General features: G+C 42.0%; 1 protein-coding gene across 3 annotated transcripts in view; it reads right to left on the bottom strand.

The window, feature by feature from the left end:
• Positions 1-14,546, bottom strand: part of Kif13a (kinesin family member 13A) — a 175,132-nt gene that overhangs the window by 96,883 nt on the left and 63,703 nt on the right. For all 3 annotated transcript variants that reach the window (XM_013503818.1, XM_013503819.1, XM_005403395.2), the window contains exon 4: positions 1,673-1,733. In XM_013503818.1, the coding sequence (XP_013359272.1) occupies positions 1,673-1,733 (61 nt within the window). The remainder of the gene's footprint in view (positions 1-1,672; positions 1,734-14,546) is intronic.

The raw sequence follows: 14,546 nt of genomic DNA, 5'->3' as shown, positions 1-14,546 counted from the left end.
TTTACTTTGATTGTTGATTTCAGTCTAAAAGCATACATCCACACACAAATACCTATAATGCTAACCATTAAGAAAAACTGCTCCAGATTACTGCAGAATTTATTATCTAAAAGCCCAAAAGGGTGATAAAAGACTAACTGCAGTCAACATTAAGAACTACTTATTCATTTTAATAAAATACTTGCTAAGTTGCAGGAATGAAGTCTGGAAAGGTAGATTTACTCAATGGAAGCAACTGAAGGGGTTTCCACCTTTGAAAATATTATGTATCAAATAGTTTCTCAACAAGTTTGTTTTAGACGGCAAGCAAAAAGCTAACAATAAATAGGAGTTAACTTTCTGCAGACAAGTAACGTCCTCTTACCTCAAAATCTTAGACTTACATTTTCCTGCTTAACTAAATGAGAAAGTAATTCAGATGCTGCTGCTGTGAGCAGAAATAAGGAGGAAAACTCACGGAGCCGGCACATCTAGTTAAGTCTGTGGTGCAACACTATGACTACTGTTCACAACAGTGTACGATACTCTTAAAAGTCTGGGTCGATTTGAAGTATTTTCATCACAAAAAATAAGTATACGAGACAAGGTTAATTAGTTCAGTTACCTATCCCACAATATACATATTTCAAAACATCATGTTGTACACATGATAAATATATGCAACTTTCATCAACTAAAAGAAAAATAAAGGGCCAGGCACAGTGGTACACACCTGTAATCCCAGCTCCTTCAGAGGATGAGGCAGGAGGATCACAAATTTGAAGCCAGCCAGGGCAACTCAAAACCTCTCTCCCTCCCGACACACACACACAATATTTAAAGACACAATCAATCAGATGGGAAGGAAGCAAAGACTTTCGCCATTAAAACCAATGTGTCCCTCTGGAACTAAATCAAGTGTGACTGATGCCCAGGAAGGGGCCGTGATCCACCTGAAACCATAATGCTGAAGAAAAGCCGTCAAGTACACTACACAGAATGGTCATAAGGGCTACAGTAACAAAACATGAGCAGAGGCGGGTGTCCCTGAGGAACACGTAACTTGGTTCCTGTGACTACCCATCGCTTGGGACACTCAGGGCCTGAATGTGTCCCAGAAACTTTGCTTACATAGACAGAACAGGGGGTGCCTTGAAAATGACAAGGGAAGTCACGGCAAATGAAAGCTCCTCATGAGATCATACAACAGCTGCCATTATGACTTGATGTGATTCCTCATGATCTCCAACCCTTGGAATATCTCTGAAGGTAATGATACCCTTTTTAGTGGGGGAACTAGGTTTATGAGATTAGCAAAAAATGTTCCCAGCATTCTGGGAGGCTGAGGCAGGAAGATCACAATTTCAAGCCCAGTGTGAACAATTTGATGCCTTTGAGAGATCCTGTCTCAAAATAAAATATTTTTTTTAAAAAAGGGCTTGGGTGTAGCTCAGCACAAGAGCCCTGGTTTGAATCCCCAGTACCAACAACAACAACAAAAAAGCAAGCCTGTTCACGTAAGTAATTAGCAAAGCCAGATTCTGAAACCAAACCGTATCAACTTCCAAACCCATGCACTAGAATTCAAAAAACTAGGTGTGAATTACATGGAAAGAACAAAACTTCAGAATAATTAGGGACAACAGACACAGTAGAGGAGGTGAGAGGTCCAGCTGCAAGACAGCCAACTTACCAGCATATTTTGTAGTGTTAGATTCATCCATGGACCAAAAGCAATAATCAAAGGCAAATACCTGAAAGAACAAAATATTAAAAATTAACGTCGTATAGTAAAGCAGGCTGCAAAATAATAATAATTTACTGATGAAAATGAGAAGAATACCCACTATTATCTGATAGAGGAAAAAAAGCCAAAAAAACCCCCGAAACCACCAAAAAAGTCACAACTGCTACGGTGGATTTGGGGTTTTTCTTAACTCTGAAGTTTTTCTTGACTAAATTTATGGCTACCTCCTTGCAGTGGAGCAAGCTGTATAACACTGAGGGAGAAATCATATCCACATTTCTTTTTAACATTTACATTTAGCAAGAGAGAGAAAAATAAAGAATGAAAACGAAAAAGAAAAAACCTATGCCCTTCTCTCCCGAGTCCACAGGTCCAGCATCCGTATCCCACAGCTTCTCAAGTAGCCCTAAATGGTCAGTGTTCATTTCCACCAGCCCCTTGTCACTCCTCACACTCTCCCTTCTAGCAGAGCAAACTGCAAAACGCCCCATAATCCCACTATGGATTCCCTTCTTCTCCGGTAGAACGATCTCCAGCCAGCTCCTGCTAAAACATCAATAATGCACCCTCCCGTGTATTAATCTTCCCCACAGCTACTGAACACCCACAATAGACCAGGAATAACTGGCATTTTCTCCACAGAAGGACTCCCGGTTCACCACTGTTCTCATGTGTATCACCTGGGTTCCAGCCATCATTATCCAGTGTGCACTGCAATGTTGCCCCAAGTATGTTCCAAGAAATGCTTTTATGAGACGGTTCATGAACAGAAGATTTAAATCAGGTTGGACTTGGTGCACAGGTCACCCTATTTGACCGTACTGGTCACCTCAATATTAAAAGCTCTGAAAAGACTTTTAGTAAAGAACCCATATAATGGGCTTTGTTATTTCCCCAATTAATTTTAGTGAGGAGGTGCTTTTGGGGGAAACATCTATTAACATCCTGTGAAATTAGTATTTCTCAGTACATTCCTTAGCAAACTGGCTCAGATGACTCAACAGTATCCCTGATGTGCTCCTTGCTATATCCATTCTCCCCTCCCTTCCTTTTTTTTTTTTCCTGGTACCAGGAATCGAACTCATGACATTGCACTTGCCAGGCAGGTGCTGTACCACTGAGCTAAATCCCCAGCCCTCTTCCTTCCTTCTTCTCTCACCCACCCACCTACCCACCCTCCCTCTCTCTTTCTCTCTCTCTGTCTCACACACACACACACACACCCCTGAACCCAGGGCATCTGCACTAGCTACATCCCTATATCCTCAGCTCCTTTTTAATTGAGATATAGTCTTGCTAAATTGCCCAGGCTCAATTTGAACTTGCAATCCTTCTGTTCAACTTTCCTGAGTGCTGGGATTATAGACATGTACCACCATGCCCAGCTTCATTTTTCTCTAGCAGTCTGTTATGGTTTGGGGATATTGTAAGGGAACAATATAATACAGGACACATATTTTACAAGATTATTTATAACTGTCACCCAAAGAATGATATGCAAGAGTGTGCAGGAAGTCTGTCCATACACTATAGATCAAGGAGTCTAGCTGAAGGCCTGGATCCCATGGCAATGTCCTGCATGAGTCCAGCTGAAGACACTGAGCCCATAACAATGCCTCCTATGAATCCAACTGGAGGCTGAGAGCTCATAACATGTCTCATGGAGGCCTGTTTCACAGATTTGCGCTGGGAAGGCCCAAAGGTTAGTGGTGGAATCTCGAAGTCTGTGCCAGCAGGATGAAGGATCTGTGCTAGCAGGCTGAGGGAACTGCACTGGAGCCAGGAAGCAATGTGCAAAGTAAGAACCAGAGTTCCCCTGAAAAGTACCACAGCCATCCTCAGCAACAGTGAGGTCCTGAGCTCATCCGATGGTGAAAACAACTGAGTTCCCAACAGGAAAGCCAACACAGCAAGCTTCTCCAGCAGACTGGCAGTACACCATCTTTCCCTCCGGAGCCAGGAAGTGATGCTCAAAGTGAGGACGAGAGCTCCCTCAAAGTGAACCAAAGCCATTCTCAGTGACAAGGTCCTGAGCTCCACGGATGATGAAAATAACCAAGTTCATCAGGAAAGCCAGCATGACGAGCTCCTTATAGCTTCTACCAGCTCCCAACAGCCTTTCTCCTCCAGTTCTGCCTCTTATGCTGCTGGCAACAGTCCCCAGGTGGGCCTCCCACACCCAGCACCACGCTTACTCAATTCAGCTGGGGGTTATAAGTTGACCACCAGTTGTCAATCCACCACATAGGCCAAATACAGTAAATTGCAACTTCCTGTGGACAGGCATCCTGCAATGCTTAATCATTTCCCAGGGATCTTAAGCACTGTAAAGACACAGTGCATGCTCTGTGGCCTGGCATCTGAGACTGGCCACGAGGCCTTTCCAGCCAATTTTCCTCAAGTTCCTCACGTGCCAGTGGAACTTTCCTTACCTTGGGATTACTATTCACCATTCCACCCCTGTCCCTGCTCTTAATTTCCACCCTTCAAAACACTGCAACTCCTTAAATTTCAGTTCAATATATTATTTTTCCTGAAAGCATTTGTTGGTTTAAACCAAAGGAATTATCTTTGCATTCTTTAAAATCTCACAACATTTTTGAAAGAGTTTTTTGTCAGGGCTTTTATCCCCAATATTCTATTTTCACTCATCATGCTTGTGATCTACATGTATGTTTTATCTCCACCTGTACACTAAATTCCATGAAGGCAGCAGCCATAGCTTCTTCATCTTTGAAGCACTGTTCATAATAGTTGTTTTAGAATTACTTACTGAATGATGAACGGTGCTGAAACTAAGGAAGCAGGTACTTTTTACATCATAGAAGATAAAGTTATGTTCTTAGTAGTGTCACCACTACTTTAGTTTATTGCTTTAACAACTGATATATATATATATATATATATATGATACATACAATTTACATCATCAAACCCAGACTCAAATTCAACTTTGATTATTTATACATTCACTCTGGCCTTCAAATAACCAAGCTGCAAATAAACAGCTAGGAAACAGCAGCTTCAGCAAGGAGGGTGTGGAATATTTACTGCATTAGCGGGCTCTTCCAATGACAGAGAGACCACACAGGCATAATCCAGTTAATCTTCCCGCCTTGGGGCAGGACTGAGCTTCAAACTTCTCCCAAGATGCAGATCTGTCTTGTTTTTAAACACTTCCAGAAAAGGAGATTCTACATCCTCCCATGAATACTATCTTAGAACACTTAACTTTCATTCTCAGTACATTTTCTTTCCCTGTGGACCCGAGTCCACTCTCCTTACCTTACTAATAGACACTGTTTTCCAATTTTTAAGTATCTTTACTGTTGTCCGCTGGAATCTCAAACAATTTCCTTTGTAATTGCTATATAGAATGGAATAATCATTTATTTTCTGTATGAAAAGTTTTTATCTCTACCTCAAACTTTTTTTTTTCTTTCTTGGTGATACTGGGATAGAATCCAGGGCATTTGCACTGAGTTACAACCCAACACATTTTCCCTTTTTTTTCTTTCTTTTTTTGGACAGAGGGTCTTGCTAAGTCACTAAGGAGAAAAGGTCCCTGATGATACAGCTGTTCTTTGCTTGCCAGATATAACCTTCTTTCTTTCAACTGAGTTATGTCTTGATTTCAAAATCTTTGATCACAGACATTTTAGACGGGCCATCGCACAAGGCAGTCATGCAGTAAAGATTATTTTAGTTAAATATTTATCAGGAGGAAAGCTAAAGCCCAGAAATCTAGTGCTTTCCTTAAAACTCAATGCAAGTGAATAGGAAAATTCTTTTTTTTTTTTCTCTTTAATTTTCAGCTACAAGCGGTCTCCCACCCCATCTTCCCTTATTTGAAAATGTACAGGGCTTCACATCTCCCTAGATGATGCTACTACACACACAGTGCTGTCTTATGCTTTGACTCTTCTATGTGAGTCTCATGGACTTCAACATGCCTGCTTTGGTACTGTTCAGGAGAGCTACTGTCCATAGTATTTTTTCAATTAATGATGTAGAAAAAAGCCTGATATGGATATGAACATGTGGAAGTTCAAGCTGCAGGGTATATTTTTAGATGTTCCATTATTTTCAGATGCATGTTTCAGGGGAACATAATTCCTTTAATGGCCAAATATGGACTTGACTACTAGATGAACATTGGAATCCCCTTAGGCACCACCATCACCCCATGGTCCCTGTGAATAAACAAGCATGGCCTAATCAAGTACAGTTTGTAGTTTGCACAGAAATGAAGATAATTACTTGTTTGTCACTAAACTGAATTACTTGTTTGTAACTAAAAAATTTGTTATTATGGACATTAGTGCAATTTCAGAGATGTTTAATATGTCTCAGGTAGTCCAATCATTTCCTTACAATCTTGTCAGTCCTACAAATAAAATTGTTCACAAACTATCATCGTTCTTTTCCTGACCAAAATGTAATCGTAACAGAGTAACAAAAGGATTGTTAGTGAGAATACACGACTTTCTTAGATTTTATAATAGTTTTGATTTTGGGGCTAGGAATTAGCTCAGCGGCACAGCACCTGTCTGGCAAGCGCAAGGTCGTGAGTTTGATTCCCAGTACCGGAAAAAAAAAAAAGTTTTGATTTTGCAATATAAAATGCATTGATAAAAATAAGGTTCACTGATACTTTAAGAGAGGTAAGACCATTTTCTTGAGAGTTATTCTTTGGAAGTTGTCGCTGCAAAGGAAAAGGAAATCATTTTTCAAGGTTGACATATGTTAGAAACATGCTATTTAGTCTAATTCATTTCATTAGAATTCTAAATACATATTTCATTATTCATTATAAAGTCACTAGTGGGAGATCGAGGACTTCTCAATGCATAAAGCTAAGCAAAAATAGATGGATAAACAAAAATAGAAACCAAGTTTAAATTTTATACTTCATCAATGCTGACCAAACTGTGAGAACATTCTTTGTAAAGGTATCTTTCCATCTAGAATGACAGCTGAAAGTGCAGATACTCTCTGGTCAGTCTTAAAATCTAAGAACTATTATCTTCATTGCTTTCAACAAAATCCAACTCCTCCTCCACAGAATCTCATTCCTTTCTCTTGTAAAACTCATACAGCGTCTGATTCCCTGTAGTTTGCTGTCCATCTGCTCCACCTCCACCAGTCTCCTAAAAATGTTAGCTTTGCATTTCTGTGAACCGCTGAACATCTAGTAAAGGTGCTAAAGCTGTTGTTAATAAGACAAGCATGTTGAGCGATGTCCAGGCTGAGCTAATGGAGTTCCAAGACTCATGAGCAGGATTCGGCACAAACTCCACTCTTATTCAAGAGTGCCTTTCTCTGATGGTAATTTCAGCAAAATTCAATTTACAGATTTTAAAACCTGAAAGAAAGAAGTATCTGCTTAGTGTTTTGAATTCCATACCTGAGTGACCTGATTTTGTATGCATACATGTGCACACACAGATCTATTTATACACAATTTCCTGTTCTGCCATGGTATTTACTCTTAGAAGGCAAGGCCTTGATTTTCCTAATGTTTCATAATTTCACCAAACAAAAATACTATGAGGATTTATATTTTAGAGCAACTTCTGATGAGTGACCTTGTAAAAAAACCCTGTAAATCTGTATTCTCACATTTGACGGCTGCTTAATGTGATGATTAATCTTGTCATCACAATTAGCTCAAGAGACACCTAGGACATTACTAAAGCACACCTCTGGGTGTGTCTGGGGGCATCGCGGGGCATGATACTGGTGTCTGGCCTTTTCCTAATTCTTTTCCCATCTCTCTGCTCCCTGGTTGCTATGAGATGAGCAGCTTGCCTCTGCCATGTCATTTCTGCCTTGAAGTCAACTGACCATGGACTGAAGCCTGTGAAATCGGGAGTCAAAATAAACTTTTTCTCCTTAAGTTGTATATGTCAGGAACTTTGTCTTGGCAGCCAAAATAGTCCAGTGCAGACCAATGAGTGCAAATGTTCGGCACCCTGGCCAGTGTAGCAGATATCACAAGACTTTGCTGAAGCCTCCATTTTTACTTCCACTGCAGGAGTGACAAGAGCGGTGTCATCCTATACCTGCTGTGTGTTTATTGGGTTTTCCCTCCTTTTTAAAAAAAAGACACGAGCAGGCTCCACTACCTGTGTGTATGTTATTTCAGTGGTCAGCCAACTCCTCAGCTCTCTGAGGCTCCACCAATGACCAAGGAATCATCTGGGAGCACAGTAAGGAATCTGGAAAAAAAGCAGAGCCTGTAGAACTGTAAGAGAACCCCTCCTTCAGTAATGTCCTTGCTCCTAGTCTCATCTTTCTGACAGTGAGGCAAAACTCATTCATTGGCAAATGTTACCTCTTCCAAAGCTTCCTTGATTTCCTCTCCGTAATTTTTTCCTCCTCTATCAACAGCTCCACCTCTCCAATAAACATACACCTACCTAAGCGCATTTTACATTACGTTGGGATTGTGGAAACTTAAGCAGAATGCCGACTACTATAATGCTTGGCACAGAGGGTGATCCAGGTATCAGTACTGATGGTAGCTACTCATGGGCACTCCCCCATTAGGACCGCTACCACTTGCAGAGGGTTACTCTGTATAGGCACCAACTCAAGTCCTTTGTATTCTTAACCCGCTGGGAGGTTTCCCACGCCAGCAATTCTGCTCACTCATTTCTTTACAACTTACAGGTATAGCACACAGGGCACAGGTGACTAGTATTTGCTGATTAAATAGAGGAAAAAATGAAAAGACAAAAAAAAAAAGGACTCATTAGTGGAACAGTTGCTACAGACTGTTTAGTTTTGTGCCCAAAATATGAATGCAAAACACACTACTTCCCAGCTCTCAAATTCAAAATCAAAAGGGCTTCCCCTGAGGAAGAAGTGCTCGAGATGGGCTTGCTCTGCTATGAATGGGAGTGCGCCTCTCTCCTCTGTGCTGTCTTCCTCCTCTTGCTGAACAATCGATCCGCTGTTCACATCTGCAGATCCAGCTGCCACTAACAGCCTGCTCTGCAACCATACATTTTGACAATGTTGTCTGTTCCCCTACCTGTGCAGGCTGCGGTGGAGGAGCGAGTGGAGCTCCACATACCCCAGTCCTCATAGCTTTAAGAACTGTAGTGTGCCAGTGCCACATTTTATACTGGCTTTTCAACTTTGCCAATTTGCAAGACTACAATTAACATGAAAAGCACGTTTCGTATTTGCTCACATTTCACCACACCGTGTTGAGAAGTGAGTCATACTGAAAGGCGATTACGGTCTTTCATGTCAAAATTTTCCTGTTCATGCCAACTCGCAACACTTCTCTTTTTCATCTCTTCTAATATCGGAGGTGAAGAATCATTACAAAAAGAAGAGTTAAACTTCACTCATGTAGGAAAAAGCTGAACTGAAACTGCAAGCAACATCCAGCCCTGGAAGCCTGTCTGACCACGGCACTGTCTTTGCCGTCATTGTTTCCAAAAGTCGCTTGTCCAGCACAAACTCCAGCCTGCATTTGAAGGTATCTGTCACAGGCCACAAAGAAGGAACATCAGAGCCATCAACATATTACTGGCCAGTTCTATTAACAGACTGATCTTCCTGTTTAAAAATCTGTCAAGCCAGTACCGTCTCTTTGCAACATAATTAATCATTTTCTTTATATATGCCTATATCTACATACCAAACAATGTCTTGGGTTACACAGTCAACACTGCCTATGAGAATGTCAAAGCAGCTCAAAGATTCAAAAGAAGCCAACGGCACCTGCTGCACATCTACAAGAGACTAGGCACTGTCCCTGGTCCTGGGGAATTCACAATCTGTTATAGGAGGCAACAGCGAGATGTGACTGAAAAAAATACTGTGTGTTTAAATTTTTAAAAAGTATGGCAGGCGCCCGCCCCGGGGAGGGAGGCTGCGCGACTGGGGTGCGCCAGGCCCGCCGCACAGGTGCCCGGAAAGGCAGGCAGCAGGCGCCTCGGAAGCGGCTCGGAGATGCGCGCCGGCCCTCAGGCCGCCGCCGCAGCAGCCGCGAGGTGGAGAACCGCCAGACCACAGAGAAGCAGCGACACAACAGGCCCGCCCAGAGACGTGCGTGAACCATCCCGACATGGAGAAACCTCTGGGAAAATATGCCACAGGGCGGGTAGCTCTTGGCCCTGCCCTTGAGAGCCAGAAAGGTCCGGAGTCAGCGGAGGAGCAGCTGATGAATAAGGACTCGGAGAACACGAGAGTACGGATGCCCGACGACTCAGAGGTGGAGCTGACTGGGGACGCGGGAGCCATTCGGGAGCTGGAAACCAGGAGGACCTTGCGCAATACCGGGGGAGACCCCCTGGAGGCCATTCTTCCCCTAACTGTACAGGCCGCGGTGGAGGAGTGAGTGGAGCTCCGGAGAGGTCTGCACCGAGACTTCATGGATTACATGGGTGCCCAATATTCAGATTCTGTAGAACCACCTTCATGGAGAAGGACCGTTGTCTCCTAGGAGGAGCCCTGCAAAATCATGAGTATAGAGGAAAAAGTGGACGGCCCACTGCTGGCCACTGGTGCTGGTCTCTCAGTCCTTCTTTTCAGCCCTGACCTTCATTCCAGCTGTCACCCCTCAGTGAGGGGAGTCACTGATGAGGTAACCCGCTATTTTTCGCAACTCTTGGGCTATAACTATGTGTTGGATTTTTCTTGCACATTTTTGTTTTCCTGAAAAACCACTCTGAGGATGCCAACATGTATTGCAGCAGCCATTGATGATTTCCTACCAATCTGTCCATAACTCTGTAATGTCTGTATTGTTCCTACGCTATTTTGTAAATGGATATATGTTTGCTACTATGTGTTTGCAACAACAACCACTGAGAATAGTCAATGATTATTTGATTGATCACTCATGTATAGCTCAATTTGTTTTCCCTAGAGACCACTTTAGAGAAACCAAGATATAGTACAACAACCATTGATAATTTCCTGCCATTTTTGCCTGTAACTCACTATTATTTGTCTATTCTTTTTCCTGAGAAACTATCTTGAAGATACCAATAGGTAAAATAACAACCATTGATAATGTCCTACCACTTTGTAATTCGGTGAATCTCCCTATTGCTATGTTGTCCTTTTCTTCTCTTTAAAATAAAAAAAAAGTATATATTACAGTAAATGATATATCACTATTAATCCCCTTTAAAACACTTCACTTTGAACAAACTTATCCTGTTATTCTTACAATTTTCCTTATGGAAGTCATGGAAGTCTTCTTTGGTAAGTATTTTTATTGGCACTGTTATAGCTTCCTTGACGTCCCAAATCTATTCAAAATGTCTAACTTTTATGGTTATTTTGAGGGTTTTTTTCTTTCTTCCTTGGAGACTTGTCTTGAACTCACTTATGTAACCCAGGCTGGCCTCGAACTTGCAGTGATTCTCTTGCCTCAGCCTCCCAAGTGCTGGGATTATAGGTGTGCACCACCGTGCTGGAACATTTTGAGTTTTTAAAACATCATTTTATTTTATTTTTTCGGTACTGGGAATTGAACTCACAACCTCACGCTTGCCAGGCAGGCGCTGTGCCACCGAGCTAAATCCCCAGCCCCTAAAACATCATTTTAGTTTTAAAATTTCTTACCAGTACATGTCTATAGCACATAATGCTTACATTCCTAGTAGGAAGTTAGTACATGTACGATACATCTTAATTCTTTTTGGGGGAACAGAAGTTGCATGGTACCAGATCCAGAGTACACACGGGAATGTTTCTCTGAGCCTGCCTTTATTGGCTGGCGCTCACCAGCATCATTATTGGCTGGCGCTCACCAGCAACCATATTTTTTTTACCATACCTTGTAAAGATAAGAAACGGGCCTTCTAGTGTGGCTTCAGGAAATGGCAAGAATGATGGGATATATTCCAAGCTAGGGGGTATATACTGAGAGGGATTAATGATAATGAATCTTTTACTGAAATACATTTTCAAAATGTAAACACTCAGGGGCTGGGGATTTAGCTCAGCGGCAAAGCGCCTGCCTGGCAAGCGCAAGGTCGTGAGTTCGGTTCCCGGTACCGGAGAAAAACCAAAAAAAAAAAAAAAAAAAAAATGTAAACACTCACTGTATTTTTTGGTCATCCCCTGTATGCACTACAAAGTACTACTGTGAATTGTGGTTCAAAGTTCTAAGAACATAGAGAGACTGTGTCTCCCCAAAGAACTTAATCATGCATGCACTTATTTAAAAAATAAACTTGAAAATAGGAACTAGTTCTCTCAAATCCCAGACCAATATTATAACAGCAACAGCTTCCATTTAACGTTGCACATGCAAACCAGTGGTGCATAAGAAATGAAGCACTAACTCACTTTCAACTCGGCCAAATATTCACTTCATGTTTAATCCTTTATCACTCATTTCCAACATCTGCTTCACTGGTTGCTGAGGAGTAGGGTAGGGGTTCCACAAATGCACAATTTGTGGTATTTCTGGTTCTTTCATGCCCTGATTACTTCTCAAAAAACCTGGCCACTCAATCTCTCCAACAACACATTTGAAAGGTAATGTGGACATTTCCAAGCACACAATATTCCTTCTTTAATAAACACACCCAAGGTTGCAAATGTTAAGCATGCACTGTATGATCCTGTGCACTATGTTTGATGATTGCTGTTTTTCATTATCAAAGAGAAAAGATTAAAACTTGGTCACCCTGGTATCACCTACCACACACAGTAGTTGCTCTGATTCAGAACATCTAGACAAAGATGTGCCTGCCACTCCCCGCTGGACCAAGCCCAGTCCATCCAGTCAAAAAAGAGCAGGCTGGGCCCACTCCTAGGTCTCGGGGCCCCAAGGCATAAAGAACCTGAGGTAGCCCAGGGTCTGTAAATATTTATTCGATGTCAGCTTGCACTAGAAAGGACTGACAGAGAGTTCACTCTGCTGGGATGACCCAGGTCCCGTGGGATTCCAGAGACTCTTTCTGGGCCAGAAGGCTGTCACTGTTCTGGAGAGGGAGCTGGATTCATGCTGAGATGAGGGAGATGGAGATCTTCTCTCTTGGGCCCTAGAGTCAGTGCAACCTGGTACCCTGCCAGCTGCATCTACAGACATCTACAGGCGCAGAATTACTAGTGGAAACATCTGGATTGAAACAAAGCCAGGCAGAAGGAAAGTGGAGAAAGGTAGCATCTACAGAAATTTCAAAATAGAAACATACTGTGCTGTGTTTGAGAATTTTTTTTTTTTTTTTTTAGTTTTTGGGGTTTTTTTTGGTAAGAAAATGGGAAATTTTTAAAAATGTGGTTTAGAACAATGAAGTCTACTGATGCATTACTGTTCCAAATGACTCACTGTCCTCTCTGTAAAAGGATCATGTGTTCCTGCCCACCACCATGTGACTTGCAATACCTGGAATAGGAGGAATATAATTCCCGACCTTTCTGATACCAGGCTCAGTCATGTGACATGCTTTGGCCAATTGAATGTGAACGAAGAAATGAATGCCAGGTCTGAGCAATAGCTTTATCTTAAACTACTGCTGGTTCTATTTTCAGTCTCTGCCTCAGCTTAATAGTAATTTCCAGATTTGGGCTGTTGCTCCGTACTGGAACCAGACTGAAGCCACAGGGTACAGGGCGACAACTAGCATCTGAGAACAACAGTAACATCGGAGAAACAACCTTTGCCGCTGAAGCCACTGAATGTTTAAGGTTGTTACTACTGCAGCGCGTAACATAAGCAGGCTAACACAAAGCAGTTACTATTAGATGAAACCAGATTACTATCTACCCTGCCTTCTCTCGTCATCAATTTATCCTGCATCCCACAACCAGATGAATTTCTCACATGCATGCTTCTGATCATGCAAGTTTTCTGCACAAAAATCCTAAGTGATCTTCATAGCTCACTAGATTTAGGCCTGACTCTGAAACCCTCTATAAGGTACCTACTTTTCCAGTTTTTAATATACGACTTTTCCTTTCATGTACCCTACACTCTCACCAGAGTGTGCGGTTCATTAATTCCTAACATACCAATACTTTCTTGGTTCTGTCTCTTACGTACACTTTGATTCCTGTCCTAAATTTCCACACTTGGAGCCCTTACCTTCTCTCAGAAAGCCCTCCTGAAGCCCCAGTTAGCTGTGAAGCTGTTCTTTCTCTGAAGTTACAGAGGGCGGCAGTAGTGACTGAAGTTTATCATAATCCATCTTCCATTACTTAAAATACCACACATCTAACCATTCTCATCACATCACAATTCTAGGGGGCAGAAACCACTAGTTTAATCACCTCTGAAGCCCCCATACTGCTCAAACACTGTTTTTCACAAAAGTTTCTTATCTACTGTTTGTCTAATGATTTCTGAATGGATAAGTAAAAACAACCCCTAGGGAGATGCAGACCAGGAAGGTTGTGCTACCACTGAGTTCCCTCAGCTGCAGCATTCCTGGACTCAGATAAAGGGCAGAAACGCAAGGAAGATGGTGGGGCTGCTGTATTTAACTGGGAAGGGAACACACAAAAGCCTAAGAGCCTTGCACATGCCAGGCAAGCGCATTACCACTGAGCCACATCCCCAGCCCCACACAGGCAATTTAATATGTTTCATAGACACATTAAAGAGAGACAAAATAATTTTAATAACATATTGTATTTAATCCAATATATCCAGGGGCTGGGGATTTAGCTCAGCGGCAAAGCGCCTGCCTGGCAAGCGCAAGGTCGTGAGTTCGGTTCCCGGTACCAGAGAAAAACCAAAAAAAAAAAAACAAAAAAAATCAAATCCAGCAACATATTAGAAGGATTTTACTATATGAGCAAGAGTAATGGTCATGGGTTATTTTAACCCCAGGAATGC

Source organism: Chinchilla lanigera, unplaced genomic scaffold (assembly GCF_000276665.1).
Source record: "Chinchilla lanigera isolate Chin_1 unplaced genomic scaffold, ChiLan1.0 scaffold00082, whole genome shotgun sequence".
NCBI lineage: Eukaryota > Metazoa > Chordata > Mammalia > Rodentia > Chinchillidae > Chinchilla > Chinchilla lanigera.
This window is presented reverse-complemented; position numbering and strand designations above follow the sequence as displayed.